This window comes from Cynara cardunculus (genome assembly GCF_001531365.2).
Source record: "Cynara cardunculus var. scolymus isolate 2C chromosome LG 3, CcrdV1, whole genome shotgun sequence".
Taxonomy (NCBI): domain Eukaryota; kingdom Viridiplantae; phylum Streptophyta; class Magnoliopsida; order Asterales; family Asteraceae; genus Cynara; species Cynara cardunculus.
In genome coordinates, this window is record NC_037530.1 from 31013984 (window position 1) to 31028798 (window position 14815).

Below are 14815 nucleotides of genomic sequence, written 5' to 3' on the forward strand. Positions count from 1 at the left end.
TTAATAAAAATTAATAAATTTAAGATAAAAAAGAATATACCTAAATCTTATATTGGTGTAAAAAATAATGTTACCCTATTGGAAAAGATTTAATGTTTGCATAAATTTTTACACCATTTTTATTGAATTGGTGTTACTTTTTAGAGATGTCCTTAGAAGGGTTGGCCGTTCTGCTATTTCTAGGTTTTTGGTCATAAACGTACAATTTTCTAGTTCTTAATGATGGGGTGCATCTCGATGAGGAATATAAAGCTTTCTTGCATAGCCTTAGCAACAATGTGCATATTGATCTTGTTCCCTTTTGGGGTTTAGGTAAAATTATAGGAAATATATGTTCCGTCATGTGTACATATGAATATGAGGGTTTTTGTTCAAKTGGAACTTTTCATACCGGCGGAGTATTCACAGGAGGTACTGCAGAACATGTGCGAGCCCCTTCTAATGGAAAAATAAAATTCAATGAGGATTTGGTTCATCCGACACGTACACTCCAAGTTTGGTATTGAAATTTTATGTTATTTTTATGTGACCAGTTGTGATAGGGATGTTTTAGTTGCACAACTATGGATGGTGGCTGAGATAGTTGAACGTTGGGCGTCAACTGGAGTATAAGGGAGTATTGCAGTTCGTAGAAAAAGAGAGAAAATATGCATGACAATGATCTTCAGTAACATATAACATATGTGAAAATCAAGGTGGGTATTGAGGAAACGTCAGAGAAGACGGGCATGCGGTGTTGTTGCCCGAGGGGTTGGTTTAGTTGAGATTTTCTTTAATGGTTTGTATATATGCTTTAAATACTTGTACACTAACTTTTTTAAAATAAAAAACGATTGAAATGATGAAAATACCCTCATGGGCCATGCTCTGTTAAGATTTAATGCAGAATGATTAAGTGGTCAAAATGATTAAGAGGCTCTCATGATATAGTGCAAAATGAAATATAATTGTTTGGTAATTGTTTATAATAAAATTATGACGCTTAATGGTTAAGGGAGACCTATGATCCAAAATCATTCAAAGAGTTTTAGAACTATTAAGAGACATACTTTTTTTTACCATACAAGATTTATTCTTTAACGATTCAGATATTATCTTTTAATGAAACTGTTAAGAGGTAAACAATTTTTAATAAATGTACAAAAGTAAGTGTGGTTGGATTGGTCAGATATCTTATAAAATATATACTAGAAGGGTGCTCGTGCAATGCATCGAGACACATCTTGATTTCAGTGTTTCGTTTTATTCTTTTTTTTTATGTCGATATAATGCGGTTTATGTGGTTTTGAGAAAATGATAATGTTTTTATTTTTGAATAAAATATAAATTTGAAAATATCATAAAATTTTGATAAAAAATATATCGATATCAGTATCAAATTAATCTTTTTAAAAGTTCTTATGTTTCGGTGCAATTTTCTTAATTCAGTTTTTTTAATTATAATTTAATTTAGGTTTAGTAACAGAGAAATTTAATTTAGGTTTAATAATATAAATTTTTTAAAGATAATAACTAAATATTTTGTTAGAACTCAATAATTATCCTAATTATATTTTAGATTTTTTATATTTAAAATGAGATGTTTATCCAATATATTTGATTATGTTTAATCTGCCGTTAGTTACACGAATTCAAATATGAAGCTCTAATAAGTTTAACTTATGTACAATTTACTTGTAATCTTAAATTTTAAGTAATATGCATTAATAAACAATACTTTGTGCATAAAAAATAGGAATGGCAACGGGCCGGGTTCGGGCCGGTTTCTAGAGTCCCCGTCCCCGAAACCGATAACCATAACCATTCCCGTAACCGTCCCGATCCCCGTCGGGGATCTTATCGGGGATTCCCATCGGGTCCCCGCGGTTTCCCCGATCCCCGTTGGTAACCCGTTAAGAGCAGCGGCGAGTGCGAGCGGCGGCGTTACAGCGCCGGAGATACAGCAACGGCGAGTGCGAGCGGCGGCCGACGAGAGTAGGGCAGTGAGTGGTGCGGCTGTCGTGACTGGTGTCGTGCGGCGGTGCGGGAGTTGGCTCAGTCCGTCAGTCGGGAGAGTCAAGAAGGAGGACGCAGGCGATGTCGATTAGGAGGAGGACGCTGGAGTGGCTGGACGCAGGCGACTGGCGATGTCGATTAGAAGGTTTAGTCAAGGGTTGGGTTGATGTTGTATTGATGTTGGGGTATAAGCTGGGCTTTTAGCCTTTTAGGCCTAAGGAATATGTTTTGGACTTTTGGTTTGGACTTTGGACAATTGGACTATCATTTACCAAATAGTAATTTATACATTTTAAATATATTATATATACTATCGGGCCGGTCCGGGTCGGTGAGTGCCGTCCCCGTTCCCGTCTCTGATATAATCCCCGATCCCTGTCCCATACCCGTTAGGAGGTCCCCGAACCCGACCCGAATTGTTTGGTTTTCGGTTTTCACCGTCGGTTTCGGGTTTTTTTTGCCATTCCTAATAAAAAATAGTTTTTTTTGTCAAATCATTTATAATATAGTATAGATATATGAAACATAAAAGGGAAAACCAAAAAGGGGAGAGCTTTTCTTGCCTGATTTTGACAATAAAATACTGGCTAATTGAAGCAGAACAGCAACCCCCTCCTCACCCTAAATCTTGTTCCAAATTTCATTTCTTCTGCATTCAAAATCAGTCAAAATTTTCACATCAGATCAATACGTTGAACAACATTAGTAAGTGTATGTATATACATGTACCCACACAATCACCTCAAAACCCTTTTCCATTTTCTCTTCTAGGATCTCCTACTTTGCACCCACTTCTCTCTTTAAATTGCATCGTTTTTTCGCCCGATTTGGATTCATCCCCATTTGGGTGGAACAGCTTCAGGTATAATTAAAACCCTTTTTCGGTCTTTTACTAGATTATCCATCTGATCTGTTGATATCGTTTGCTAATTCCTCTTAATTGAATTGGGTTCGAATTCTCGGATCAATTGGTTCCTCATTTAGGTCTAATTTCGAGCATTCTGCATGTGTATAGTGTTACCCTTATAGCACCTGATGAATAGGGCAGTCTAAGTTTGAACATTGTGTTTATTTCGTGTTACGCTCTGAATCATATATTGGTTGTTTCTGTTTCAAGTTTTATTTTTATGTCGGTGTAGAGGTATTCTTTAGTTTATCTAGGAAGTTTGTAAAGTTTGCTGTGGTCATTTGTTCTGAATTCAATTTCTCATACACCACATTTAATTTGTATATCTTCATTGCAAGACTTCCAAACCAAAGCCCTTAGCCCTTCAAATTTTGAATGGGTGTTTGTTATAATTGTTTAGATAAAAAAAAGGTCCAACTCCAAAAACCTGAATGGGGTTTGTGTTGTCTGGACCATCTGATTGGTACTAAGAAAGGTGCTGATGAGAATAGTATATTTTAGTGTTCAAGTTTCTAATAGTTTTAATTCTTGTATTACTTGAGTATATCTCAGTTGTCAATAATTTCTAAATTGATGCTTACATTTATGGTTCCTATAATGTTAAGTAGATTTAGCAATTGATGCAGCCTTTCTGAAGATATTTCTGCTAAAGCTACTACTGGTTATTTAGCTTCTGGTGCATACGAACACCCAGTTACTTCTCTGTCCTAGTGCCTATTTGGAGGTAGATGATGGTCCTGATGGATATCAAATTGCTATATTGAAAGAGTAGCTGTATCTTGTTAGCTGGCAATGAGTAGGTCTCCTTCATTTTTGGCGAGGACAGAATCCCATACAAATGTTGACCCGGAAACTGTGCAACAGTGGATTGTTGCATTTTGCATAATTAGGTTTGATCTTGAACAGGGTCAGCTTATAGAAGAGTGTTATCCCCCTGGTTGTCTTACCCCCGAAGAGGAACTTGACATTGCTTTCAGTTCATTCCCTGATTCAGTTTCCCAACATCATAACCGATCAAGCATCCATGACTCCATGTTCTTCTTCCGAATACAAAGGCGAGGGAGTTTTCCAGCAAAGAACATTTCTACATCTGAGATGGTTGAAGTGGATGGCAAAGAAGTTCCCTCAGCTGAAAAGGTACCAAAAAGGTTGGATTATAGTGAAAAAGGGTGTGACCCTAAATACTTGTACGGTTTTGTATTTAATAGACAGAGGCATGATGAGAGGCTGAAGCGAGGGGGCGAACAGAAATCAGTGGTGATTTTGTCAAATTATCCATACTCTAGTTTGTTTAAACCTCTCTTACAGATCATGGGTCCTTTGTATTTTGACATTGGAAGGAAAGCTCTTGACTGCATTGCTGCTTCTATGTCAACATGGGATGCTCCTTTACCTGGTCATCTTATGGAGCTTCCAATAGGGAATGCTACACTTAAGGTGAACCTGCCACCTGCTCATAGCTTATCTTTTGATGGTGAGGTGCTGTTTGAAGAGTCTGCCTCCTCCATGGCCCCACTTCTTCCTACTAATCAGTCGATCCCACATGGTCTTTTTCATGATTCAGATGTTTTTGGAATTTTCCGAGGGCTTTTATTGCAGCTTTGGTTGTTATGGGAATTGTTACTTGTTGGGGAGCCTATACTGATTATAACACCAACACCTCCTCAGTGTTGTGAAGCTGTTGCTAGTCTAGTTAGTTTGGCTGCTCCACTTTTTGTTAGTGTTGACTTCAGGCCTTATTTCACCATACATGACCCTCACTTTGCCCATTTGAACTCACTACGAGAAGGAGATACTTTCCCTCCCATGCTTTTGGGTGTGACAAATCTGTTTTTTCTAAAAGCTCTTCGCAACATTCCCCACATAATCTCTGTTGGAAGCCCAGCTCCTAACTCAAGCCGACTTGCCTTTGCTTCTCGGGCCTCAACTGGCAGACTTTCAGGCAGACATGATGGCTTTAGTTTTCCACAACTAAACTTAAAGAAGTTTTCTCCTTCGAATTTGTTAAGTGCCGTGAAATCAAGGAGAGATGGTCCCCTTTGTCTTATGACAGAACACAAGGAAGCCATTTGGAGCAGTTACATGCCAATTACTAAACCGGATACGTCTATTCTGAATAGACTTGTTGACGCAGGACTGTCACCAAGGGTTGAGGAGTCGATGTCAGTTGTTAACAATGAGATACTGCGCCGGCATTTCTTGGAGCTTACTACCAACTTCTTAGCCCCCTTTGGCCCATATTTTAGAGTTAATACACCTTGTGTAGGATCATCTCCATTTGTTGATCCTCCTCCTCTACCTGTGTTTGATGCTGATGAATTCCTTGGAAGCTTATCGGCTAGAGGTCCTGGGAAGTTTTTATCGAAGAGGATGAGATCTAACTGGCTAGATCTCTACAGGTAATATTTTTTTTTCATTTTTCATATAGCATGTCTTTTATCTGCTAGTTTTACTGTATAGCATACTTGATACTCTAATACTCCATCAAATTTTTTGAGTTCTGGGAACCGGTTAAAAGAGCCTGAAGTTGTCTGGCACCTTTGCACACGTATGTAACATGATCATAGAATTTGTTCAAATGGATGTCATTTGACATTTAGCAATCCAAACACAAAATATATCCTTGTGTGCAACATCGTCATCAATATCTCCAACACACAAAGTAGTCATAAAATTGATTAGTAATACTGATTAGAGATCCATTGTCCATCTCTTTTCTTTGACAAGTTGAGTAGAAGACATGAAAGGAACCATGTCAACTAGAAGTGCAAGAAGAGAACTTGCAAGAGTTTATGTTTCTACCACTAAATTTCAGCGTGACTTTTGTGTTTATGGGTATTTCCTAGTTACTTAGGAAAATGTATAAATGCATTATATAATGTAAGACATGAATGCCTGTATGGACCATTTGAGAAACAAAAACAAGTTCGTAGCAAGCATTAAAAGAACTGCTAAATTAGTAACATGCATTGTTGAATGCCGTGATAGGCCTTTATTTTAAAAGAAGTATGCCTCACAAGGGCTTTTACCTTGGATCTACTCTTCAAGAAAATGGTACAGCCTTTATAAAAATGGATATAGTCATATAGGTGTGACCCTGACAAGTATGTTAAATAGTAACTAGCAATACCGCATGCCTGTTTCTTTATCTCCTGCAACATGTACATTTCTTATGATGTGCTTTTCTCAATCATTAATTTTTTACTACCTTTAGTCATTGTTAGAGAACTTCCATATTGACATTAAGAAGTTTCATGCCTATTTAGGCGGTTCATGAAAGGGCACAACTTTAAGCCATGGTTTCAAAGAAAACGAGCTGTGGCTGAGCAAGAACAATGTAGATTGTGGAGGCAAGCAAGAATGAACGCTGACATACAAGAATTTATTAACAAGTCGTCTGAGTTGGAAATTGTCGAAACATTCAATGCAATTGAAAGGCATCTTCTAGCTGAAATGCAGGCAAGTGTCTTTGTTATTGGGCTTTATTTATTTTTAGGATGGTATGGTTTTTTTGACTCTGGGAATGCGCTAACAATTTGGTATGAAAGCTATACCCCCTTGGTCCCCCAAAAGATCCAACTCATTGTATTTTAGATATTCTCAAGTGTAACATTACCTTTTTGCAGAAGATGTCAATCCAAATCTACCTCTTTGTCCATTAGTAACCATTACGGGATGTTGGTGAGATTGATTATGATCCCCAAGTTTTCTAAATTTTGTCTCATTAGGGTGTATTTTAGGTATTTGATTATTAGTCAAAAGAAGTTATTGAACTATGTGCCAAGGAGTTGCATTTTTTTGGGTGAGGTTTTAGAGTGTCAATGAAGTTTAAGAGTAGAATATTTCTTGTCGGGTGTCTCAAGACTGGTGTTGAGGTGGGCAGTGCATAGTACTTACCCTTATTCACAGGAAATTCACGAGGTTCTGAGACCAACATGCTCCTAACTGGGAGCCAGATAAAACTTCAGAGAATTCAATATTTATATCTAGTCTATATCTCTGTTCAGAGCTGTGCATACTCCTGAAAAAAATGGGTTGTTCCTGTGCACGAATGCTCCTTAGCTTTGCTAGAGTTGGGGAGGGAAGTCTTTTCTCGTGGTCATTTCCATGCATTTTCCAGAGTCTGTTTTTGTGCCATGACCTTCCGGCTACAAAGGAGTGACCTTGCCATTCTAGAGCTGGTTGCTACAATGTTTTTGGAATTATAAATAATAATTAGTATGGCACAGACAATAAAGTTCAGTTACTAGAATAGACTGTGAATCTTTTATTGAACAACTACGTAGGCTAGTGGGCAGAGATTCAAAACACCATTGGTAACCTGCTAGCGTGCTATTCAGAAGGGTGTTGTAGTACAGAAGATTGCAACAAACTTCATAAAGCCATTGATAAGCTTTTAGACCAGGTTAACTGAGGTAGGCTAACAATGAGCAACCATAATAACTTACAAGGGGATGAACCAATTCTTGTAGGACTAAGGGTTGTGGAATTGAAATTACTCATCACTCAAATATTAATGGATGAAAATTAATGTGAACTAATGAATAGATACAAGAAACAAAATCTCATGGCAACCTATATTCTCTTTCTTCTTTTTATTTTTGTGGATACCCTTTGTCAATGCTTTTAACAGTTGAGACTAAAGGTACTCTTCTGTTTTGAGAACTTTGATATTGGTAGGGATGTTAAATCTTATAGTCTGCTGAATAATTGTTCCCGGTGTTAAGCAATAGATATGCCAAAACTACAAATTTGGTTGTCTTGTTGTACTCTATGACATATAGCTTACAGATAATGATGAATCTATGTTAAAGTTGTTTCAAATGCTCTTTATATACTTGAGCTGCCAACTTAATTTGCTATGATTTCTCAAGATCAGGGGTCATTCTGCTTAAAAATGCTTTTTGCTCCTCACATGGTGGATGCACAGTGATGAACCATTATGTGGCTCTGTGCAACAGCAAAATGGCATGGAACTCAATGTGGTTCTTCAGCCCTCTATTTACCGTCTCGGGATTATGATAAGATTAAATATTTTTTAGGAGAGATGTTTTAAATCTCAAAGCAATAATGATGGTAGCACGCCACAAGATTTTGTATTTTGTGAGTTATTATAGGAACTTCTTCACCTCTCCCACTTTTAACTTCAGTTATCTCGAACTGCTGTTCATCGGCACTAAAGACTTGTATAATTTGGCGGAAACAAGACTTGTTATGATGCCTTATTCAGACTCTTCTAGTAGCTGGAAGGAGATAAAAATCCAACCTAGATATGTTATTAGAGCTATATAGTGGACCAAGTACTTATTCACACCTTCCTAATGCCTGCATTTTATGTATTCTCATTTTTCTCCATTTTCTCCATTTTTGTAGCTTAAAAAAACACCTGGTTAGTCTTCCTTGACACAGTAGTATTTAAAGTGACCAACACCTCATATTGTCATCATGTATATAAAACAAAAATGATTCTCACGAGCACAATGACCCTACCTAGAGTAGCTTAACAGGAAGGGAAAGATGAGGCATTTTCAGTGTTTCCCGACTTATGCTGCTCATTATACAGTCACATGTGTTGCTTGCATTGAATATCCAAGGTATCGATAAAGTTGTTCACGTTTGATAAGTTTTCAGTTGGACATCACATTGTTGTTAGACCAGGTTATGCTATTGTTATACTTGGCTAAAATCAGTTGGGGTCAATGCCTGCCGCTACTTGGACCTGTGGCCATCTGTTGGAGAAGATAATTGCAGATGCAACTAATGATGAAATTATTACATTTATTTCTTGTCCCTCCACATTTCGTCAACATAGATAATCTAATGTAGAGAATATACTTGAGTTGTATATAATGGCACAACTGATATATATCTATAATTATGATTTTCATCCATTCTGCTGATCTCGAATATTGGTGAAACATGGCTGTATCCACATTTAGTCAAAATCGTTATTCCAATGTTGAGAATATAATTGAGTTTTATATATTGGCACAACTGATATTCTACCATAATTATAATTTACTTCCATTCCGCTGATCTTGAATATTGGTGAAACATGGCTATATTGCTAAGTGGTTTGTCTATACTCCATAGAAACAATGGTCTTAACTTTTGGGAAATCGCTTATGGTGTTTATTAATCTATAAGAGATGTATGATAGGATGTCAAGAGAGGTCATATGATCCATACTTAAGAAGAAGAAAATCCCTATAATGTATGTTAAGGCAACTAAAGGTAAGTGTGACAACATGCAGTGAGGAGACATGTGCTTTCCCTTCTACTGTAGGGTTAAGTTCGAGTCTTTATCTTCTTGCTTTACTTATGGATGATGTCACAAAAGACATGTAATGATATACCATGGTGTGTGCTTTCAGGCAGCTGATGATTAATATTAAAATTGTTGATTGATGAAACTAGACAATGGGAAGTTGGGGGTTTGAAGGAGCGCCTTCAAATTTGAAGGTTCTAGATTTAAATTAAACGAAGTAGAGTACGTAAACTGCGACTATAGCGGTGTTGATGGGAAGTGGAAGATGCAGTAAACATACCAAAAAGATTGATTAATTTCATAGAAGGATGGAGAGATTGATGAAGATGTTAGTCATAGTATAACTGTATAAGAGCAGGGTAACGATGACTAGTTGTTGGGACTCTTATCTCATGTGATTGACATGTCTACTTGATGCTGAAAGGTAAGTTCCATCTGACAGAATGTGGGGTAATCAAAAGGCATGCACAAAGTGTGGTTAGCAGAAATGCAAACTATGAGATGGTATGTGGTCTTACACAGAGATAGGATTAGAACTGACGATATACAACATAAGCCTGGGAGAAGCTGAGAAACGTTTCTGATGGTTTGTGCATCTTCATGTAGACCTTCAGAAGACTGATGAGAGAACAAGGTTTACTTGGTACTTGTTAATGCTGAATGGGTTGTAAAATGGCTGTAACGGGAGTACAAACTCTAGAGAGAAAGCCTTTTGACAACATCCTTTTGCTAGTTTAAGGTTGGGGAGCAAGCCTTTTGGTGTAGCTGATCAATGGTTGAAGTGGTTATATTGTATAAAAGTGTCTTCAAAAGAGTGGAAGGAGACAATGGTTGATGGTCGGGCTACTCATATAGTATCTATCAATATTAAAGTAAAGAAAGCTATGAAACTACGGAATAGAGCTTGGATGAGGGATTTATGAAAAATCTAGAAGAACTAGATAAACTTGACATGGGGATGAATGGAAGGGACCTAGACAGCTGCGGAATTCCTGGAAGGATTCTTATAAAAGGCGTGTCAAGAAAAATAATGAGCTGGAAAGTTGGAGAATGCTTTGGCTGAATGAGGGTGATAAAAACAGAGTTTTTCCATATTTCTGCCAAACTGAGGGCCAGGGAAATTAATGATTGAAGAAGTTTGTGATAGGATGCCATAGAACACTTGTCAAGTTGGGAACTCCTTCTAGCCTTTCTCCAGCTTTGCTGTCTATCAAGAAAATTTGATGAAATGAGGAAGGAGTATATGATAGTTTCTATGAGGAAGTTTTAATGGTCATCAAGATGAATGAAAGGTTCAAAGCTCAATTATTACTTCTTGAAAAATTGTAGAGGGGGCAGAAGAAAATGTGATGAAAGTTAATGATAACGGAAATTCACTGCAGGTATAACCTGTCATTACTTCACTACAAAACAAAAGCTTCTCCAAAATCTACGAGGGATTGAAGACTGATATCCCTCATAAACCCATCTACAATAACATATAAATATGCTTAGCAAGTAGGCTCAAATTTGCGGTGGATGCTGCAATATCAGAAAATCAAACAAACATCTGTGGGAGGGGACAGCTTCTGGATTGTTGTCCTAGTGTCCTAGTAAACGTGATGTTGGATGGCTTAAAAAGAGAAAATGTGTTGGACTCTTACTGAAATTAGATGTTGGCATGCTGGCATGCCACTTCATCGGAAGGTGAGGAATGAGATGAAGTTTGATGCAAAGTTCATTGCTTGATAGGGGTTTCTGTTACAAGTGTGAAAGTATGTGCTAGTGAAGAAATCAATGAGGGGATGAGTTAGACAGGGGGACCTGATATTCTCTTTTGTTTCTGTTTGCAGCTGAATCCATGTTCCAACAGTTTCCAAAAAAGCAAAATAGAGGAGCACAAAGGGAGTACATGTAGGAATGCCAGTGACCGGAGCACCCACACCCAATTTCCTGATAATATACTAGCTTTTAGCAGCGAGGACTTGGAGGAAGTGAAGGGTATAATGGTGGTTCTATGAACTTTTGAACAAGTTTCTGGTGTGAAAGAAGTTTAAAAAAGCAACATATACATAACTCCGATAGAAGAGGATAGAGGCAAAACATTAGGTGATGTATCGGAGTGCAAGATTGGGGAGTATCCTCTTGGAATCCCACTAGGGACTACCCCTAGAAGATGGCAGTGCATGGAAGGAAGTGATGAAGAAAGTAACAGAAGACACTAGTAGGACGAAAGGGAAAGACAATGCAGTTGCGGAGGAGAATAATCATATGATTAAAGCTGTACTAGGGGCATGCTCCTTCAATATATAGCAATTCCTTAAAGCTGTAATCCAGATTTTAGAAGGGTTAGAATCATATCGAAGGAACTTAGCTGAAATGAGGATGGAGAGGAAAAGGATATTGAAGGTAAGCTGGATAGAAGTGTGCAGACCAAAAGAAAAAGGGGGCCTATGGCCCTGCTTTGGGGCAGCAAACCTTGTTTTTATGAAAGTGGTTATTGAGGGTTAACATGAATCTCATTCTTGCTGGAGAAGTATCATGTTAGATATGTATGGCTGGAGGAAGATTTCAAACTGTTGGCAAAAAGGAGAGAATAAAAAAATTAGTACCTTGCTGCTGAAATAAAGAAGAAATTATGAAAAGAGGTAATAGAACAACGGCAATGGATCTAGGGAGCGGCAGATGAATGAACTATCCAATCTTGGTCATATATTAGGGTAGAGGATGAAGCTCTAAACTCAAAATTTCCGGAGCTAGTCAAACTAACCCTGATCCGGTCAGGGTCTGTGAGAGATCATGTGTTATCAGAGGATAGTGAAGTGGAATATTGTATATAGGAATGAGCTCAGAGGCAACCCACTACAAAATCGGTTAAAGTTAATGGATTGTTACAATGGTCGAAGTCAAGTATGATGTGTGCAACGAAATCAGATGGAAGGAGGCAACAATCATGATTTCTTGGTGAAAGATAGTCTAAAAACTGCTGTTTAGCAAAGAATGGGAGACTGGAGTGAATTTAGGATGCTATGAAACAATGTTGTAGCAAATAGTTTCATATTTGACCTACTCCAAACTAATTTACAGTTCTACCCAACATCCTTCTATTTATAGCATCATAATTACGTGTATAATTCTATACACTTGTTACTAACTTTCATTATAACATGTTATTTTGCTGCAGCAGTCTGAAAACTTGCTTGATCAGTCTGAAGCAACCTGCCATAAACTCAAAGGAGATTTGCTCTCGGTCTTCAATGTCCTTCCAAAAGATATGCAACATCTCCTACTTATGAACCCTGATAGGGCCACCCTTTTGCAATGACCCATCAACAGAAAAGGAAAAAAAAAGAACTTTCGTGTACAAGTTGAGATTTCTCTTTCACTTCACCTAGATAAAGACATAGACACCCACTAGACCCAAAAATATGAGAGATCCACATTCCTTCATGGTTTCAAAATCTTTTTAAAGATTTACAGCTTCAGCTCGGGTTTGCACCATGAATTTCATTCTAGGTCAGTGATACCATCTTTCTCGAGCTCAAATGCTCTTGATACTTTTTCGTTCTTCTCTTACATTTAGGTATATATGTTTCTCAGATAACTTGAGCCAAAATCATTACAGCTGTTGACTCAAAAAAACCTCTCTCAAGCACTCAGAGGTGCCAAATTTTCAGCTGACCGGAGGTTTGTGTTGGTATGTTTCCAAGAAGTCAGATGAACATATTCTAGTGGCGGGTTTTAGATTCCATGATCGTGGGGATTATGTATTATGCAGATGGGCTTCCCGGAAGCAAGAGTTGTATTATCAGGTAACGTGTATTATGTAATAGAATTGAGAGATATAACGGATTTGTGTTTCTAGAAGAAGTAACATTTTGGATAATGATTTTCTTTAAAACCATGTTCAAGGTTAAACAATTTGTTCATAACATTTTCCTTTTCAATGTAGCATCTTGTTTTCATGTTCTTTTTCTCCTTACTTCATACTAATAACAGTAACAACTGTTCTTCCATGTGTTTCTGATCCTCCAGTTTTGTTCTTGGTTTCTTATTAGTGGATGATCCAAGTGATTGAAATAGCGATTTGAATGAACGATTTACCGTTTGATGCACGAGTTCGATTCTTTATTTGTTTATTTATTTATTTATTTATTTATTTATTTATTTATGGTTTAGTTAGATATTTGTATGTAGTGTCTCTTTCTGGGGTAGTAAATGCATAACAAGGACATATACATAAGTTTCAACATGAACCACAATCAATGTGTGTGTTGAATATGAAAGTAATGAACCATCACTCATGCAATGGCAGTTGGCAGAGGCCCAGTATTAATTTCATAAAGTCACTTGCAATTCCTTTCCATATTTTGCTTCCCATGGACTTTCTATGCATCAATAATATAAGCCAATTTTATTATTATATATATATATAGAGAGAGAGAGACCTGAACCCCAAAAAAATGGAAATTAGGGGTTTTAAAGGATGGTTATAACTTTAAATTTAAACTAGTGTTTGGCATCGTATGTTGTGTGATGACCAATTTTGTTTTTTTTAAAATTATGTAACAAAATTACGATGAAGGGTAATTTATTAATGTACATGATAAGTTCCTTTTTTCCTAAAAGAAGTCGTTGTTCCAATCTCTGGCAGATGCAAGAGTACTCTCTAAATTTGATCTTAAAGCTGGATTTTGACAACTCGTTTGCTGAACTTTATCAATTGATAAAGCTCACCAAGTATAATGAAATGCAAAGTTGAATAATTAATGCATTCCGTGTAGGGGTGAACCAAAATAACCAAACCCATAAACTCATGTCATTCCACTTTATTGTATTCCATAAAAAACCCAATAGACTTTAATGTTTCGAATGATTAAGTCCTTGGACAATTTTTTGGAATAAATAAGTCCTTGAACATTCCAAAACTTATTAAATAACTCCTTGGATATTCCAAAATCTGTTAGATACATTCTTATGACCTATACAACTGGTTAATGTGGTAAAAAATCTGAAAAAAAAATCAATAGACTTTCATATTTTGAATGATTAAGTCCATAAACATTTTTTAAGCCAAAAAGTTCTCACATCTATGAAATGAAATAAATAAACCAAAAAAATACTTATATTTACAAAAAAAAATTACTTACATTTAAAAAAAAATTATTGATGAAATTTATTTTAATTAAAAATAAAATATTTTTTGTTAGTGATTTTTCAAATAAAAAAGATCTAAAAGAGATTTTTAATGAAATTTATTTTAATTAAAAATAAAATATACTATATTGGTGATTTTTTAAATTAAAAAAATAGAAGATAATTTGATTAAATTACTGACGTATTAACGATAAAATTTAATTAAATATATAATTAATTAAAATTTGTTCCTAATTCGTCGGTGAAATGATATCACCGACAAGATTCAACCACGATCTTTCACACTTATTAATATGTTACTGTGTTAGAACGCCTGACGGAGATCAAGTTAGTCATCAATTAGATATAAGTAATTCATGCATATATATACCAATGAATACTAACGATGAATTTTAATTAATTATGTATTTAGTTAAATTTTATCGTTAATCCGTCAGTAATTTAATCAAATTATTTTCTATCTTTTTAATTTAAAAAATTATCAACAAAATATATTTTATTTTAATTAA

The 14815-nt window shown here is 36.2% G+C and overlaps 1 protein-coding gene across 7 annotated transcripts; it reads left to right on the top strand.

Moving 5' to 3' along the window:
* The first annotated feature begins 2679 nt into the window (after positions 1-2679).
* Positions 2680-13241, top strand: LOC112510071 (protein DENND6A). Of its 7 annotated transcripts, XM_025115354.1 has the most exons (6): positions 2782-2857; positions 3529-4039; positions 4111-5301; positions 6169-6361; positions 12334-12665; positions 12750-13241. In XM_025115354.1, exons 2-5 carry the CDS (start codon positions 3927-3929, stop codon positions 12472-12474), a joined length of 1638 nt encoding a protein of 545 aa, XP_024971122.1. In that variant the 5' UTR covers positions 2782-2857; positions 3529-3926; the 3' UTR covers positions 12475-12665; positions 12750-13241. The 7 variants fall into 7 exon arrangements, with proteins under 7 accessions (XP_024971115.1, XP_024971116.1, XP_024971118.1 ...); XM_025115347.1 differs by having other exon boundaries at positions 2680-2857; positions 3793-5301; XM_025115348.1 differs by having other exon boundaries at positions 2680-2857; positions 3793-5301; positions 12775-13241.
* The last annotated feature ends 1574 nt before the right edge of the window (positions 13242-14815 follow it).